Source organism: Zosterops lateralis (assembly GCF_965231275.1).
Source record: "Zosterops lateralis genome assembly, chromosome: 5".
NCBI classification, from domain to species: domain Eukaryota; kingdom Metazoa; phylum Chordata; class Aves; order Passeriformes; family Zosteropidae; genus Zosterops; species Zosterops lateralis.
Window position 1 is genome coordinate 17,191,050 of NC_139766.1, and position 18,244 is coordinate 17,209,293.

Genomic DNA, 18,244 nt, shown 5'->3' on the forward strand with positions numbered 1-18,244 from the left:
AAAAAGAGTAGGCCATCTAGTAGAATCAATGGGCTATTATCCAGAATTGTTCAACTGAAGTGTTGCTGTTTCACACCAATTTTCATTGAAGATAAAAGGGAAGATTCACAGGTCCGTCAACTTGACAGGCAATGAATTTCTAAATTTTCTTGAGAAATGAAAGGAATTACTCCATACACTGAGGGAATATGTTCTGTTCTTTTACTGTTCTTACTAGGTGGCAAGTTGTTGGCCCCAAACTGTGGTTAAAATTGCACTTAGTTTATTAACTTCTAAAATAATCTCTAATGAAAATATATGTTCATGTGTTATTACATGAATATTTAAGACTATAGTAAGATGTAAAATGAGTCAGTTTTTAAGTCTGTCGTTAATCTCTTTCTTGTTATTAGAAAAATATAACAAACAAATCAGCATAAATCACTTATTGTGTAACAGAAAAGCTGCTACAAATAGAGAGGGAAATGTTGACAATGCAAACTAATTAAATTATGACAAAAAATAAACTATTGACTCCCTTTCTTCCACATTCAAAAGCCTGCACTTGTCAAGAAATATTCTCCCCACAATTTCTCAGCTGGCTCTGGCAACAGGCCAAGTCCAAACCATGCCAAATGAATTAGCTTAACAAAGGTATAAATATGCTCAGACAAAAAGATCTCACACGTGACTGGTTTATGTGATGTTCTTTTAATTAGCCATATTTGAATAAGCCTCAATTTTAATTTCATAAGCCTTGGAATTCATTAAGCATTGGTGAATTCTCCCCTTCAGTAATTAACTATTTAGGTGTGACTAATGAAAAAAAGAAGTCGAATTGCATATTGGTTTTATCAGCAGTTATAGATAATTAATTAATCATTGGTTCTATTTAAATTGGTTGAGTATTATTATGAAAAAGTACGCAATCAGCGCTGAGTTAGCTTTCATTTTCATACTCTATATGCTCAACTGAACACACAAACATGTAAGTTTCTTTTCATGGTAAATACTCTTTGGAAATGATTCATATTTTTGTCTTTAGCTATATTCAAGCATTTAGGAAGGTTTATGGCAGTTAAATTAAACAAAATACATAATGAAGAAACTCATAATAACTGGACCTAACACTACACAAATATACAGTAACAAATAGTGGGTCATTATTAACATTAACATTATTTAACATTACAAACTGGTATCATCAGCATGAAGAAAAATACTAAAATTTGTCATGTTTTGTTGATCCATACAGTGACCATACAGTATTTTTCCTCCTAAATGTTCCATCGACCAATTATGTTTAAAATATCACAGACTAGTTCCTATTACAACAATCAAAAACTGTAAGACACAGTATGAAAAGCATTTTATTTTAAATAAATATGTTTTATTATAAGTATTTTGACCCATATTCCCCATGTCTATATTAAATGAGAAAATCCAAGCCCAGTTATAATAATGAAGAAGCTACTTAGGGAGCAGAGGATCTGTAAATCAATAAGACAAGTGTAATAAACGTCATTTTAAGATCATACTGCAGGAACCAGAAGGGACTGAACATGTGTTTAACCTTCTCTTTTCCTAACTCTTATAATATCATGCCAGTTAGAAAAACATATACAAGGATACAGTTTCATCCTACCCTTCTCCAGGAATTTAGGGTCATTTCAGTCTGTATTTCTGCCGTGTGGGAGGAACAAGCCCACCCCAAACCAGGCTGCCTGCACTGTGGTGGCTGAGCCTTGCCATACACTCCACACCCCAAGAGCAGCAGGACTCCCCGTGGTGCCATACACACCTCAGGACGCTGACACGCTCTTGTTTTGCATTTTTCAGGAAGATTATTGGACTCTGAACTAAGCCCTGCTCTTGCACAGAGTCTGGAGTTTTACTCATCCTTCTACAACCCAGTGGTTTCTGTGCCTCCGTGAGCCCAGTGGGAGCTGCTGACTCCCTGGAGATGGTCAGTGGGGTTTGCTTGATGCTACACAGCAGTTCATACCTCCTACTGACTGAGGAATTGTGCTACTACTTTCTTCCATAGCTGTGGTCTGTTCTCTACTCACGAAACAGCTATAGCAGATACATACATATAAAACGATACTAAAACACTGAACTAAAAATCAGCCTTGCCGAAAAGAAGCAGATTTTTTTCTCATCCTGGAAATGATTATGCTGGATTGCATTATTCGTGTGATTTTCAAAGATTTTCATGGTCTGCTTTGCAAATATTGGATTTTTTATGAGATCATTTATCAGTCCATAAAATGTTTGGATAAAAAGACATCCATTTTTCTATTGTCATCAGTACTGTGGAACTGTAAAATAATTCTGTCAAAGTACTATAATGTCTCTTGAGTTTAGTTAAAAACACTTAGAAAAAAAAAAAAGAAATCTTTCCTTCTTCAATATTATTTATAGATTTTTTTTTTGTATTTCCAAATAGTCTCTTGCACTAATGCATTTCAATGGCAACCCTATTTTAACTCTGCAAACATCCTCACTTTTGACTTGCCATTATTGGCATATACAAAGTATTTATGTTGGATAAAATCAATAATGAAATGCCTGCATTGCCCAAAATCTAATGCCAATGGCATTTTTCAAATAGTCTACAACTACTTCCCACCACTGCCAATGCAATTTTTTTTCCTGTGGAAAATCATGAGAATAGTCTTGCTTATCCACATTCAGTTCTGCATAGAAATTACAGAAGTGAGAAAAAATACAATGGTGGAAAGCTTGGTATCCCTCGTGATTTAAACAATCCAAGGAAACATTTTGCTTGAAGATTTATTTTAGTATGCGTGAATGAATATTCACATTTCTTGCATAAAGCAAGAAAGCACTGTCGTGGTCAAGCTGGAAAGTTTTTACTCAAAAGGTCATTTACCACACTCAGATGTGATGCTGTATTTCCAATGGAACTTTCAGTATTGTATGAGCGAATTGTATTCCTGGAAAGGTATTAAAGATTGGATAAAATGGAGTGGCCATGTCACCTGAACGTTCACCGTTCTCATTTTAATCACGGCATGCGAAGTAGGCTGAAACAAAACAAAAACAAACACCAAAACCCACAAACAAACAAACAAACCAACAAACAATCCCCCCCCACAAAAAACCACAAACCTCTCCCCCCCAAAAAATCCCCAACAACAACAAAATCGATATTTTAATCTCCTCGTCGCTGCGTGTGCAGCAAGCACGGAGGCAGTTTGGGCTGCCGGCGGCCCGTAGTTCCCCTGGCAACCGGCAGGAAGCGTCGGCGCTGCCCGGAGCCCGGGGGGAGCGGGCACGGGAGCCCGGCATTGCCCGGAGCCCGGTGTGCCCGGAGCCCGGCGTGCCCGGAGCCCGGCATTGCCCGGAGCCCGGTGTGCCCGGAGCCCGGTGTGCCCGAGCCCGGTGTGCCCGGAGCCCGGCGTGCCCGAGCCCGGTGTGCCCGGAGCCCGGCGTGCCCGGAGCCCGGCATTGCCCGGAGCCCGGCATTGCCCGGAGCCCGGCGTGCCCGAGCCCGGCGTGCCCGGAGCCCGGCGTGCCCAGGGAGCGGGAGCCGGGGCCGGGACAGGGCCCGCGGGGTCCCTGGATGTCCCTGGATTCGTGAGGGCCGGGCCGGGGGCTCTGTGGGAACTCGCCGGAGCTTCTCTGTCTGAGCCTCTCGGCGGTGACTGCGCTCGAAGCCCCTGGTCTGTTTCTGCCTCTGCACTCCGGGAGAGTTGGCACTCAGCAGGGTAAGGGAGCAGCCTCGCCTTTCAAATCCTCCTGACTTCCATTCTGCCTGCCTTAAGTGACTTCTAGATCCCGAACTCCAGGCTGCGGTTTTCCTCCTTTGAAAGATGCCTCTTAAAAGTACTTCTCCTATTTCTGTTTAAAGTGTCGCTCCTTTATTTGAAGTCTGTTATCTGCCAGTAGATAGGTCACTTCTGTATCAAACCTCGCTTGTTTGATTCCCGGCTGTGCTTCACCTGTCTGATCTCTACAGAAGCGTGTGACCCTTCCCGCTCCCACTACCGAGAGCGTTCAGCTCTGCACAGTGAGACCTCCTTATGAAAAGAACTTTATCTCCTCAGAGCTACCTGATGTACCTTAGCATGTATTATGATTACTTGGAAAATAGAAAAAAAAATAAATACATCAGAATTGCTTCTAAATACTTTTCTGAGAAAAATATTTTTGTGGGTATTAGCGAGCTGACTGTATTATGAGCGATTGTACGTTTCAAATTCTGACAGGGATAGCACTGTTTTGTGAGACATGCTGTTACTGTCAAGAACTTATCTGGTGTTTTTATAGTATGAAACTATTTTGGTTCTTAATTTTCTGACAGTTACAAGTCTGTCTTCTAATGTTAATGTGATTAGAATTTTATGATAATAAATGGACATACAAAATCAGTAGATTTATTTCTGTATTAATGTTTTCCATTTGACTTCAGTTTTATAAACAGAATAGTTCCCTTAAGCCTCATGTAAGTTTCTGTGAGTTCTGAGGAGATTTAATTGACTAATTGTGGTATATTATTTCTGTTAAAAAGACTTTCAGTGGAGACAGGCCACATTCTGGAAATGGGGGGAAAGAGAAAACAAAATGTACAGTAGATGAATTGATTTGAATCACTAGTTCTGATTAAATCATCAGTCAAGCAGTATTGATTTAAACTTTCAATTTTAGTTTTGCTTTGTACTTTAGCTAATTTGCAAATCATTATTATATGTTGTTTCACAGCATTCAGCAAAACTTAGGCACTTCATTTAATTCTTTCCACAAGTCATAAAGACACCATATCTACACACATGCTGGGCCCTTATCACTTACCAGAAGCAGAAGCAATCCTAAAGATTTCATAATGTGGACAATGACAAAGGTACCTGACTGGACAAAGATACCTGACTGGAAATCCTGTTCAGAGGGAAGAATTAGAATAGCCAAGCCAAACAAGGACTGCATGTGCAAGGGTCTGGCAGAGATACGGGCAGGAGGGTGAGAGGGTAGCATGGCAAATCGGTCTCTGATTCATCCTGATCTCAGTATTCAGCATTTAGTCATGTTTTTAACAAAAACAGGTGTCATCAAGGGTGATGGCTGGACAGCAAGAACACTGCTCATCCCTGAGGAAACATTTTTTTCTGTGTGTGGCTTGTATTATTTTCATCTCTATATGTTATAATTTCTTTTTCACCATAGGAATTTAATGTCTAATTTACGAAGTAGTGGGATTTTTTCCATGCAGAATACACCACAGCAAAAATTACTAAACATTATAATATTCAAAACTAGGGGTTTCACTCTTTATAATTTTATTAATTTTTGAAATCTTGTAATCTCCCAGGAATAATTTATATTATTCATCATAGTATCAGACATGGTATGTTAAATAGCTATGTTAAATAGGTACTATTATTTTTACTAGAGATACTTTAACCCAATTACATACATTTGTAGTGATGTGTAGCTGGTGTATTGACTTACAGGAGATAAGTGTACTTAAATTAATATTTAAGGATGTAAACAAAGTTATTTTTGCAGTCTTTTTAAAAAAGTACTTTAATTCTTCTTAGTGGAATTGGAATTCATTTTCTGTATTCTTTTCTTTTTTTGCCGCATTACATTTCTGTTCTCATCTCATATTGATTGTGGTTTGGGTTTTGTGTCCTGAATGTACTTGATTCTTTCCTTCATCCTGGACATTCCTCAAACTGTTGCTTTCTTCTAATGAAACTGAACCCAACCCTATTTGACTCTGGGCTCTTCTCCTGAGCCCTGTACTGCTGCTCAGATTTCTGCAGGATCCTCAAAAGCAGACTGTATCTGAGACCTGTAGCAAAAGTGAATTAAAGAATGTAGGTAAAGAGGAGCAGGTTAGGAAATGTGTGCATTTGAAATATGGAGTGACAGGACTATCACAATTGTCCCATGCTCTGTATCCAATACATAAGAATAAGCATCTGTTTCATAGTGCACTTGTTCAGATTTACTTGGTTGTTTGTTCATGCCTATCTTTGGTCCTGGAGATTCTAACCCTTGATATTCTGTCATAGAGGAATGAAAATTATTTTATGTTTTTAATTATTTTCCTTTTTTTATTATTTTTTTTATTTTGTAGGAAGCAATGTTCTAAGAATGTCATCAGGCATCCAAATAAAAAAAAAGACTTCAGCACAGAAAAGCAAGATATGTTCTCCAGAAGCACAGCCAAAGCCTAGTGACAAGCTGAATCCTAAAACTATTGATCCAGTAGGTATAGGTGGTGGTGGTTTTGTTTGGTTAAAATCCATCTGTGGTTTGAAGAGTTTTCATTACTTTATGAAATGGCATGCGGGACATGCTTCTTCTGGTCCTATTTTTTAAACTGAAATTAAACTTTTCTTATTAATCATACATACCTATTCTTCTAAGCTCAAATGCCTGAAGGTATAACATAGTTTATTACATTTTTATAAAAATGTATTTTGGTACAATTGTGGCTTATTTTTTATGTACTATTGCCCTGAAAAGAGATTTAGAGCTAAACATTAAAAAGGGTTTGGGTTTTTTTCTTCTAAACTTTGGCACCTGCTGCTTTAGAGAAGCTTATTTCAGTTATGCAATGAAACCAAAATGAAGGTGGCATATTGAAGGTATTCAAGGCTTCATAAAATCTTGCAAATTAACTGCTGGTGAGCATTGTTTGAAACTCACAGTTACTGTGACTGTGTAATCCTTCAGGAAAAAATTGTGTTCTCAGGAGAGTAGTCATGAAAGGAGTTGTTTATTTCATGGAAGTCCCGTGCCTGGAGAACTAGCATTGAACTCATGAATTACAGTTCACCACTGGGCCATATAATTTAGCAATTAGTAATGTCAGAGGCTTTTTGGGAAGTGAATTAAATGCAGAAGTACTTTGCTGATAAACAGAGGCCGAATACTTTAATGTGGGTATCTTTTTTACTTAAAATCTCTTTGCAAGTAGCACAATGACGGAAATTAAGCCTTGAACACAATTCTGCTAATCTTACTATAGGTTTAAGTGCTCAAAAGAAAAAAATGCCATGTAATTCCATGGTATTTCCTTCTGAATGCTTTGTGATAAGGTGTATTATCTGGGAAGCAGCATTTAATGATCATGCTAACAAATAATATAATTGTTCATATGCATAAGAAGCATGTATAGGATAAAAAAAATTGTGCAGCTTTGCCTTGCATGAAGGTCCTAGTTTCCTTCTCCAGTGTGTCTTTCCTAGATTCTCATCCCGTATAAACCTTCCTGTGCATTTCTAGTGCTCTCTCACCATATTGCCCAATATTTGGTGTTTCTCCCACATCTTGCCACCAGATACTTTGGTCTATACTCAAATCAAGATGGAATTGCAGTAAAACTGCCTTCTGCGTGTTACTAATGTAACAAACAACAAGAGCTTCAGGGAAGTGGGAGCTCCTTCATCTGCTTATGAAAGAACCTGTAAGACTTTATTATTACCATTTTCAAGAAAAAATAGAAAAATAAAGTGATTCCATCAGGAGACCACTGATTTTACATTTTTATTAATTTTAACAACTCCCCAGACCAATGAGTCTTAAAGGTAGTTTTTGCATAAGTGTATCACTTATTTGTTTTCCACTCCATAGCTGCAGTTCTTTTTTTTGATTTGTGTTAGAATCATATGATTAAGTTCATTTTTTGTTAAACTTCCATTTTAACATATTCAAAATAGCTATAAAACATTACTTTTATGAATAAATAATGTTCTTTTTTTCTGTCCTCACAGTTTCGTGCTTACTCCCAACCACTATCTGCATTTTCTGCTACATATGCTAGAGGTGGCATTCCGTGCAGGTGTGTTCCGTTTGTTTCTTACCTTTACTAAGTACATTATGAAATACATCACTTCATGTTTCATCTTTTAGTTAGGTTGTTTGATTCCATTCAATTCTGGAAAACTTTCTAATACTTAACGCTTTTTGGAGCGGAAAACAACTTTCTATGCCTTTAAAATTGTCTTCTTTTGGTTCTTTTTTTATTCTGTATTAATATCAAAGCCACATTTTTAAAGAATAGTTAAGTAGTGCACACTTGGTTTCCTAAAAGTCTTTCATAAACGATCTTTTCAGGTAATTGCATTTACTTCTCCCTACTAACAAAGGTAATAAAGCCATTTTAATAAGTAGACCTTCCACAGCCTTTTTAATCTGAACTTAGTAGTATGACAACATGTTATTGAATATTCCTATTCTGTAGTTTTCAGGCATATTGAATATTAAGAAAACTACTTGCAAGTAAGTTTAGGTTATTTTAAGTTACTTAGATATATATTTGCCTAGGCAATAAATGTTCTGGTGTTGTCACATGGGTGCAGAATTACTTTACAAAAACGTAAGTCATCATTAATAAGATGTACATGTAAATAATTGCATAAAATAATCATTAATTCATAGTATTAATACATTTATTTGTATCTTTGGAGTAAGTAGTAATTTCCAATATGATCTTTCTTCAGTTTCAACTGCTTTCCCTTACCCATTGCTATTTCAGGAAAATGTTTCTTGATGTATTTATCAAAATAAGTAACTTTGCAAAAGGAATATCTTCTGTCTTGGCATGAGAGGGATCTATAATTTTTATAATGTCTATTTTCTGATTTCTATGTGATTAGGAGCAGAATTTTGAAAACCGTCATATTTTGGGAATTTAATATAATTGCATTGTTAACCATTATACATATACACAGGTTGGACTCCATGATCCCAGAGATCTTTGCCAACTTAGTTGATTCTGTGATCCTATAATTTCATTAAGGAGACAATTATGTATTGAGATTGTCTATATAATGCAGGAATACAACAAACAAATTGATACATTTAAAGCAAATAGTGTTTGCATAAAGTTATGTATTATTATATGTTATTTTGTTAAAACTTTATTCTTTGTGTAGGTTAGTGCATGGATCAGTAAATCACAAACTGCAGTGGGAATGCCCTCCTGAAACTATTCCCTTTGATCCTCTTCTTTTAACATTGGCAGAGGTAAACTCAATTTCTTGCAACATTAGGCATGCAGCCATTTCTTAATTGCAAATGTCATTTTTTAACAATCTAAGTTAGCTAGTTAAGCCTCAGCTACTAGAGAAATATTTTTAAAAACCCACTTGTGAGGATATTGTATGAATGAAAATGGTCAAGAACATTGCTATTTGTAGTTCTTTCGTTAGAGCTTTCTGGGAGAGCTGTTTAATCTTCAAGACACTGAAATGTAAGACTGCATCTCAGATGCCCAGATGCTCAGATGAATGAAATTTGTGGTTTTGCAGATTCTTTTGTGGGCTAAATAGTTTGGCTTATTTTTGTATATAAGGCGTACCTTATGAAGTAAGAATGCTCTCCTCAGTAGACTGAATGAGTACAGTGGAAATAAGATCCTGTAAATAACTGGAAGAAAAATACTATACACTATGTTGAAGCGTCTCTTTTCTCAGAACGATCTGTGACATTTATCACCAAATATGTTTCAGGTGTCTAAATAAAAGCTGAATCCAATGTTGCAGGCAGAATAAAGTACATCTACTGAGGTGGCTTACTTTCTTTTTCCTTTTTTCCTTTTTTTTTTCTGTTTTTTCTTTTTTATTTTCTTTTATTTCTTTTTTACCTTTTTTTTTTCTTTTTTTCCTTTGTTTGTTTTGGGTTTTTTTAATATTAAACAATACTGTCTATTCCTAAAGTGACATTAGCTATTATGTTTAGAAAAAAGGGCTTTAAATCTTTGAGTTTTGCCAGTCAGACTTTCACTAGATATGCATCTTTGTACTATCTACAAGTTTTTAGTGTTGCCTAGAGAGGTATGTGGTGTGGGGTGTCTTTCCTTCCATAGTTCACTTTCTGTTCTTTTTTCCCTTAAGGGTACAAAACCCCTATACAAATATAGCCTGTTCTAGTTCATGGTGTCATTGAAAAAATATCTTGGGTTGTTAGATTAAAGGTAGTGAAGTACAAATATTGATTGAATTGGCAGTATTCATAATGTGAGTTTTAATATTCAATGAAAAGTGAATTAGAATATTCTGTGGACAGAGTTTTACCCAGTGGCTCCACATGGTGGAGTTAGTGTACTTTATGTTTTGAACTGATCTGACAAAATCTAAACACGGTCTTGCTGCTGTGTGGAACTTTTAAAATGTGTTTTTGTTTAAAAGAAAGCTGAGTATTAAGAAAATAATGTTTTACATTTGCAACAGGGACTAAGAGAGACAAAACATCCCTATACTTTTGTTTCCAAGGAGGGTTTTAAGGAATTACTTCTGGTTGAAGGTGCTGCTGAAAAAGCTATTCCCTTGTTGCCTCGTCTAGTTCCAGTCTTAAAGGCTGCATTGGTATGTCTTGCTCTTCATGCAGAGATTTTAATGGGTTTGATTTTTTTTTTTTCTTTGACTGGTGAGAGCTACGTGGGTTATATGTAATAAATCTATTGCATGGGCTTTTGCTTTGGGGAGTGGGAATGATTTCTCTTTCTGTTGTTAACTTTGCCTTGGTTTACTAGTTAAATATGTCTTTAAATATAAATTAAGATGGGCAGCTCCTTGTATAACTCTATGACAGTAGCTATGGGAAGATTTTATGAAACTGTTCTCTTAAAGGTTTTAATATAAGCATAAATAAATAAATATATCCATATATACTTGTGGTGGGCTTTTTATATGTCCACGCGATGACATGCAAAAAATAAAAATGAAGTGAAGTAAAATGGATATGCAGGAATAAATGCTCGTCAATTACTTGTAATAATTCAAAACATGCTACAAAGTAAAAGAATCAGAAAATAAGGGACCCACAAGCGTCATTGTGTCCAATTCCCAGCCCTTCACAGCACCAGCTCCAGAATATGTTAATGAGGAAAAAGGAAGAATACATTTAAAGTGTTTCAGGTCATATTCTTAATTTTAAAAAAATGTTTTTAACTCTTCTACACCATCAGAAAATAAAGTGAGATATTGGCTTTGAAGGTTATCCCTTTTGGATCTTTTTCTTTTGGATCCTTCTGGATCTTTGTCTTTGAGAGCCCTTTTCCAGTTCAGTAAGTAGCTGTCCCTTAATCTAGCTGTGTTTCAGTTCCGATTTAAGATAGATTGCTTGAAGTTTGAAAACTAGCTATGATCTCAAGTCAGAGATGTAACAGAAGTTCAGAATTGTGTATTATCACTATCTTTGGTTTAGCTTAAAGGCAAAATTAGAAAAGTTATTCTTGTCTCTTCCTCCAATTTATGTTACTCTTCGAATAATTTTTATTGTTGCATTGTTTTGGTATTATGTTGTGTTAAATCTACTATACAAGGAGTCGATGATTTCTAGTTAAAAAGAAAATATGCAGGGCCCAGAGAGGAAATAAACTTATAATTTAGTATTTAACAACCAAAATAAGTTGTTATGAGTCTATTTCTGTGCTGAAGGAAAAGCAAGATAACTAAACCATTAGAGAAGTCAGGTATAGAAGAACCATCCCATGGGAGAAATAAAGACAACAAAGAACTGTAGAAGTAGATGAGAGCCTGATAATTGCTGGCAGGTGACAAAGATGTAGTTGGCAGGGGACTAAATTAATTGAGGCAGAAAGTCATTGGCTCCTTTGTTTATACAACAAAGAAAGTTTTTGTTATGAATTACATAGAAAATACCCAGAATTCATTACATTTATAACTAAAATGGTGTCTCTCAATTTCAACATATCAGCATTTGAAAGGTTGTTTCTAATATGCTGTGAAATACTGAAATAATCAGTTTAGCAAGCTGCTCTGCATGCCACATTTTTATTTCAGCAATAGTAAATTATTTGTTTTGTTGTCTCAGAATAAATGCAAGATGCTTTTCATAGATGGTTTTGTTTTCCACTTTAAGAATATGCTCTGGCTTTAATTTTGGCCTCTAGAGACTAATACTCAGTCATATTGTACTTCTGTTTCTAAACTTGTATTGTTACAGCAATTAGCAATTGCACAGTAGTTTTAATGTGATTATAGATGTGATATAGAGTAGTTTAAACTACTCTATACAATCATAATGCAGAGATTGCAGTTTAGAAAAACTTACATCTTTGTCTGAATCTTACTCACAGGATTTTCTTTCTTTCTTCCCCTTCTGAAGGCCCATGCAGATGATGAAGTGTTTGGAAGGGGATTGGATGCTATAGTTCAATTGAGTGCTGTTGTTGGCCCTTCTCTTAATGATCATCTCAAGCTTCTGCTCACAAATGTAAGTTTTTAATGCTGTAATAAAAAATCTTTTGTATTTTCATGGTACTCTTGTTGAGATGTTACTATAATATCTGCACAGATACAGGGGAAAGTGCAGCAGTTCCATGAAAAGCACCATTTCATATAGTCCCCTGTGTGAGTCCTTTGTTTTTTTATAATATGGTGACTTTCAAAGTTCTAGCAAGGTCCAAAAACTGTTGTTAATATAAACGGGAGAATAATGGAAATCTTCTCTCTACTATTTATGAAAATGTCCAGATGCTTTCTTTTGGAGGAAAATTTATTGCAAAATGAGTTTTTAATTTTAAGTCTGAATATCTTAACAAAATGGTGAATGTTTCAATACATTAACAGAAGCAAATATTCCCCCTCCTTTTAGATGGGAATTCTGCACATGGAAGTTTTCATTCAATAAGCTTTGAGTGGGATTATGAGAAGTATTTTTATACCAAGTTATTCTGAGGACATTCTTCCTGTGTCAGACAGGCTTTTCGTGGTTTCTTTTAACCTGCTTGCACAGTGCACTTTTACAGCACAATAAAAGGACCTTTTTCAACAATCAATACAGAAGAGAGAAATTACAGCAGGGTTCTTCTGAAGTATTTCCACCACAATAAATCTCTTTCAATGCACATGAAATAAAAGTTAACTTTTCATGTGGACAACTTTAGGAATTACTTCTTTTTAAGGTGGATATTTCTTTCAAATTTGTTTGCTAAAAGAAAGAGAAATATTTTTGTTGGTTAACAGTTCAGTTTTCTTTAAATTTAAGTTTCTCTTTAGTTAACTTTTTTTGCTTTTATTGAGTTCCATACTTTGACATCAGTTACAAGTTATAAGTAATGTTTCTTTGTGGCTTTAATTTTGCAAAGGTAAGATGGAATAAAGTAACAAAATAGGTTATTATTGCCTCTTTGCATATATTGTACTATATTGTGCAGCAAACCTTTTTATTTCATTTTTCCAATAGCTTTTAAAGAGATTAATGGACAAGAAATATAGAGAAAAAGTTACTGTTGCCTTACAAAAGTTGGAGCACAATGGTGGAAAGGTGAGTTGATCAAATGTTTATTCATAACCTACACTTTTGAATACAATTTTGTCAAAACAGCTTTCATCTCTGGTTTTGTTACTGTGTTCTTGCTTCAGTATGGCTGGGATACATTCTTGGTGTTCTAAATATGTTTCTCGACAAGATTTACTCTTGCAAAAAGTTACTTTTTCCTGTTATTGATGATGCCTGCATGTTCCCACTAATAGTTTATTGTTTATGGCATTTCCTGAGGGAATCTGACACTCACATTCCAGCCCACCCTGGTTAACCCAGACTTTGGATCTGCAATGGCTGTAAATCAAAAAGATGCTTTAAGTAATAGATGGCAGAGGTTTCTTCTGTTGAACATTCTTTTGCCAAAGGTTGTGCTGTATATTGTGCACAAAGGAGAAAAAATGAGGCGTACTGGCTTAGATGTTCATCTGGAAGAGAAAATATTTGCTCTCTTGACCCTATGAACAGTTGTTTGTGTTATATTAAAAGGTTATTCACAAAGAAAAGAATAACCTCAGGAGTAGGGACCATACATGCAAGCCTAGAGTACTGAGCCAGTTGGTGCCTAAATAATCAGTAGATGCATCTTCATTTTTGTGTTAATGCTCACGTTCATTTGAGAGCAGTAGCAGTGTTTGTATTACAGACTTGAAAAATGAAATGAAAAATGAAGGAGGATGAGAGTTTTTTATTTATATGAAGTGAGAAAAGGAAAATTATGTAGTTTCTTAATGTTCTGAAAACTTAGGCCTAGATAATATAATTAATCCAGTGAGTCATTAACCTTTAATTCTTCTGTCAATCCCCTAATTTCCTGTAATCCTACCTGTTTTGTGAGTAGTTCTTTCTGTATGTCTTTTAAAAAGACACTAATAGGATAAAAAAAAAAAAAAAAAAAAAAAAAAAACAAAAACAAAAAAAATCAAACTGGAAACAAACTACTAAATTGTGGTTACAAGCAAGATTATATAATCCAACCAATTAATTTATCAATTTTATTTTCTAAATTAGTTATAAAGCATATGATTCTTGCTTTTGGTGGATATCCCTTCCAGAACATTCCTCTACTTAAAATTCCTTATTATTTCATGTCTATATTTATGCCCTCTTTTAGTAATGAGTTTACATGTCCCCTCCTTTTTATGTTTCCTCCCCAGCATCAGTTATCACAGTTATCGCATTTTCTGAGTTCATTATTTTCCGCCCTTTTGACAGTAAGTTTCTCAGCAAATATTAACTTTTTAGTTTTCAAATAACAAAGATAACTAAGTAAAAGTTGTGAGTTAGGCAATTTATAGAGATTATGTGAGTACTGTCATATGTAGTGCTATTGCTCCTTATTTTGTGTAAATTTGTTTTATTTTCTTCAACAGGCAACTGTGGCTATCATCAAATCTAAAATTCCAACCTATTGTTCTATCTACTCTTGAACAAGGAAATTGTTGTGATTTCTACTGTAAGGTGAAGTTTGGAAAGGAACTATCTGCAAATATCACTGATACTTTTTTGGGGTATGATATATTCTCTTAAAATAATAATAATCCTTCAGTATGATGGAGAGCAGGAGTCTTACCATTTGTGAATATGTAATTATGGAAGATTTCTGTTTGTATATTTGTATATGCATTGGGCTTACAATGACACTGATTAATATGCTATTATTTCAAAAGCAGAATAAAAATTAATTCTTATTTAATTTTAAATTACAATTTCATTTATTATATCTGTAGTGCTTAATATGTTTTGTATATTTGTGTGATGCAAAATAATTTGGTTGTAATTACTTAAATAAAATCTAAATCTTTGGTGCTAAATTGCATATGTATAGCTGGTTTTGAAATATATAACTTATTTTCTGACACAGCACAGATGGATGCATTTAGGTTCATCAGGAGTAGGTTAGACAGGGAACTGTGAGCTCTCACAGATTTCTTCAGAGTCGGCTTTTAAAGGTGTGAAGCTGAACCCAGTAAACAGGCAGCATATGGTCCAAAGCTGAACTTGCTTAGTGCATTCTCAGCGTGTTGTTTTGAGAGCCTGGAGAGACTCTGGAGGATGCAGTGTAGAGGCATCAGGTTGCTCCACAGAACCAGAGCTGAGGTTTTGCTCAGCTAATTAGGTCCTGTTAACTTTGAGCCAACTGAATGGAGGAGGCAACTGTGCAATACTTACTGTGCTCCCTTCGCATTGAGTTCAGTAACGTCACAAATGTGCTTGAGATTTGCTTGTGAATTCAGGTCCAGACAAGTTAATAAACTTTTGAACGTGGAAGCTGTAAAAAATATGAATTAAAGACAAAAAAAAAAATCTTACCTGGCTGTCAAGCTTTGTAGGGTACAGCATTTGTCCATTAATGTATTGAATTTGATTGCAAAATAATTCCTAATTGGTTCTTGTAATAAATACTGTTCAGGGACATGTTGTATTTGAGTACACTGTGAGGTAGAGTTAACTGAAGTAACAAAATTTGCAGAGAATTATTTTCCCTTGAAGAATAATCAATTCTGACATGTACAGTTGTTGGAAAGGATGCTTTTTTGGCATAAGAAGATTCTGATGCATATAGTATTAATAAAACTCTTTCATGTTAAAGCAATTTCAGAACTTGTTTTGTTGGTTTTTTTTTTTAATTACCACAGCCTGACTAAAATTCACTTCAGGTCTGATCTCTGCCAAGATCAGCACTCTGCTAAATCAAGATGAATGTACTTATGCTTAAAAAAAAAATAAAATTATTCCATAAGCATTTTTGCCAGCAGGTATTTATCAACTCAAAAAATTGATCATGGTCCTTTTTTTCTTCATGTTTACTTTATTATTTTTTTACAAAATGTGCACATTTAATTTACACAAACACGCTACAGCAGATTTCAGGTGTACATGTATTGTACTACTCTTATCCTACACTGGTGATAGCAGAGCAGCCTTCAACATGCCTCTAACATTCCATCTCTACACCAGAATAGATACCTGATTTATTTTTACAAAAGAATACTTGTAACCTTCTTTCTACTTCATTAATCCCCTTTCACACTTTCTGCAGCAATGTCACAATGAAGGTTGGCCTATCTCTGGTAGCATTTCACCTATTTTGAAGTATTGGCATAGACTCTGTGGACAGTATATCTTAAAAATTACATGGATGGAGGGGCAGTGTTATATTTTATATGCATACTTTTTTAGAATAATCTTTCTAGGTTCAGAATTAAGTAGCTCCAATCTTAATGAAGAAATGATCTTAAAAAATGTAAAGCATTTATCGCATATAGATAATACACAGCTAAAGTTTTCATTGTTTTCCTGGTTCTGTCTCATAGTTAAAGGTATTACAAAAAGATGAAATGGATGTTAGCCTCTAGCAGTCATTATTAGTAGATAATGTAGTGATGTTCATTCTCAGCACTAAAGTGGGATGGCAGTTTCAAAAGTTCATGCCTTTTTCTTCATTAAAGGCAGAATGACACATTCTTAGGAAAGCAGTGTTAGGATCCAGTTAAGGTTCTTTATGAAAAATTGGAAGTCAGAAGATCCTTAATTTTAAGCCAAGAACTTTGCAGACACATCCAAGAATTAAAAATACAGTTATGTAGAACTCCGGATATTCATGTCATGATAAACAAAGTGCAGATTTATTAGGTGAGATTGAGAGAAGCTTACTCTCATTTTTTAGGGAATAAGAATACCCACAAGGAATTATTTTTCTATAACAGTTTTTGCTCTCAAGTTATCTGCTTAGTCATGTTTGGGTTTTGGAGTTTTTTCTGAAGAGAAAAGTCAAAGTTGGAAGGCAATTGTAGCAAGATGTGCATCGCACATTGATTACAGTATTTTAACTCAAAATATTATTCAAAAATGAGGACTACACCATAGAAATATGAAAAGAAAATAAATTGTAATGCCTCTGTATAAATTAGAAGCTAGAGATTTAAGAAATATACTTCAATACCTGGAGCTTAGTCCAGTACAGATGAGTAGCAAAACTAAGAATATTTATTTAATCTCCTTGTGATTGTATCTATTTTAACTAGGGGTGGGAATGATAATAAAGGTGCATAATGTCCGTTCTATTTTGTTTGAGTTTGTAGTAAGAACCTGATTTTTCAGTACAGTCCTATTAACTAAATACCCACTGTGGAAGTGCTAACTTGTATAATTTAGAAAGGGTTTTTGTTGGGAAGAGTTTATAATAAAAAATTTACTTGCATAATACATGTCTCAGTGTAAAGCTGAGTAACTTTATTTATGATAAAGTGGGAAATCCATTTTTTAGATAATGTTGCAGAATAGCTCATATTTGTCCATTAGTTGTAGACCTAATATCTTCATTAAATCACATTTTCGAAGAGCTGCATGGATCGCATTATATTCTCATCCTGTAAAAACGACAACACAAAACCAAAAATCACACATCATTACAAATGTAGTTGGTGAGTATCTATACTGAAATGTGGTAGAACATTTTAGTTCATTGCAACATTTTTTTCAGCTTGTTTGGAGAAATGCTTAGCAGAGAAAGGTTGTTATTGGATCCATGCTTAAATAAGTTCTATATATTAATGAAACCAAAACTACTCTGTCAAGAATACAATAGCATTGTAAGAAAATTAGATCTGTAACACTTCAGAGGTTATCAGTTTATATTCAGGATAACAATACACCTAGACAATAAATACTCATGTTATAGTTATATCAAGTGTGAATCTGTACATGCAATTGCTAGTCCTGTGCACAGTACACAGGATCCTTCTTGCAGTCCTAAGGCTTCAGCTGCATAGTTAGGGATGGCTAAGAAAAACAGACAAGTGTGCACCATTGCATGAGCCAAAATCAGTCAGTTTGACAAGTATCACCACAACAATCTTCAGCTACTCAATTCAGATTTTCTGTGTGTTCACAGTGGAAGATAGTGACTGCTTCTAAATGCTACTTTGGCTTTCTGATTGCTTTGCATTAGATATTTTTTTTTGACAAAATATTAATCTTTCGAGTTCTTTATCAT

The 18,244-nt window shown here is 34.9% G+C and overlaps 2 protein-coding genes across 9 annotated transcripts in view; one reads left to right on the forward strand and one right to left on the reverse strand.

Annotated features, from left to right (window-relative positions):
• Window positions 1-3,580: 3,580 nt before the first annotated feature.
• PACRGL (parkin coregulated like) lies at window positions 3,581-15,776 on the forward strand. 4 transcript variants are annotated; one of them, XM_083860841.1, is made up of 8 exons: window positions 3,581-3,713; window positions 6,086-6,216; window positions 7,728-7,795; window positions 8,892-8,982; window positions 10,188-10,322; window positions 12,088-12,195; window positions 13,168-13,248; window positions 14,619-15,775. In XM_083860841.1, exons 2-8 carry the CDS (start codon window positions 6,103-6,105, stop codon window positions 14,673-14,675), a joined length of 654 nt encoding a protein of 217 aa, XP_083716967.1. In that variant the 5' UTR covers window positions 3,581-3,713; window positions 6,086-6,102; the 3' UTR covers window positions 14,676-15,775. The 4 variants fall into 4 exon arrangements, with proteins under 4 accessions (XP_083716967.1, XP_083716969.1, XP_083716968.1 ...); XM_083860843.1 differs by having other exon boundaries at window positions 10,230-10,322; XM_083860844.1 differs by lacking the exon at window positions 3,581-3,713 and adding an exon at window positions 8,281-8,332 and having other exon boundaries at window positions 6,101-6,216; window positions 14,619-15,776.
• A 107-nt stretch (window positions 15,777-15,883) lies between these two features.
• Window positions 15,884-18,244, reverse strand: part of KCNIP4 (potassium voltage-gated channel interacting protein 4) — a 282,324-nt gene continuing 279,963 nt past the window's right edge. For all 5 annotated transcript variants that reach the window (XM_083860837.1, XM_083860838.1, XM_083860836.1 and 2 more), the window contains exon 8: window positions 15,884-17,618. In XM_083860837.1, coding sequence (XP_083716963.1) covers window positions 17,571-17,618 — 48 coding nt within the window. In that variant the 3' untranslated portion in view covers window positions 15,884-17,570. The remainder of the gene's footprint in view (window positions 17,619-18,244) is intronic.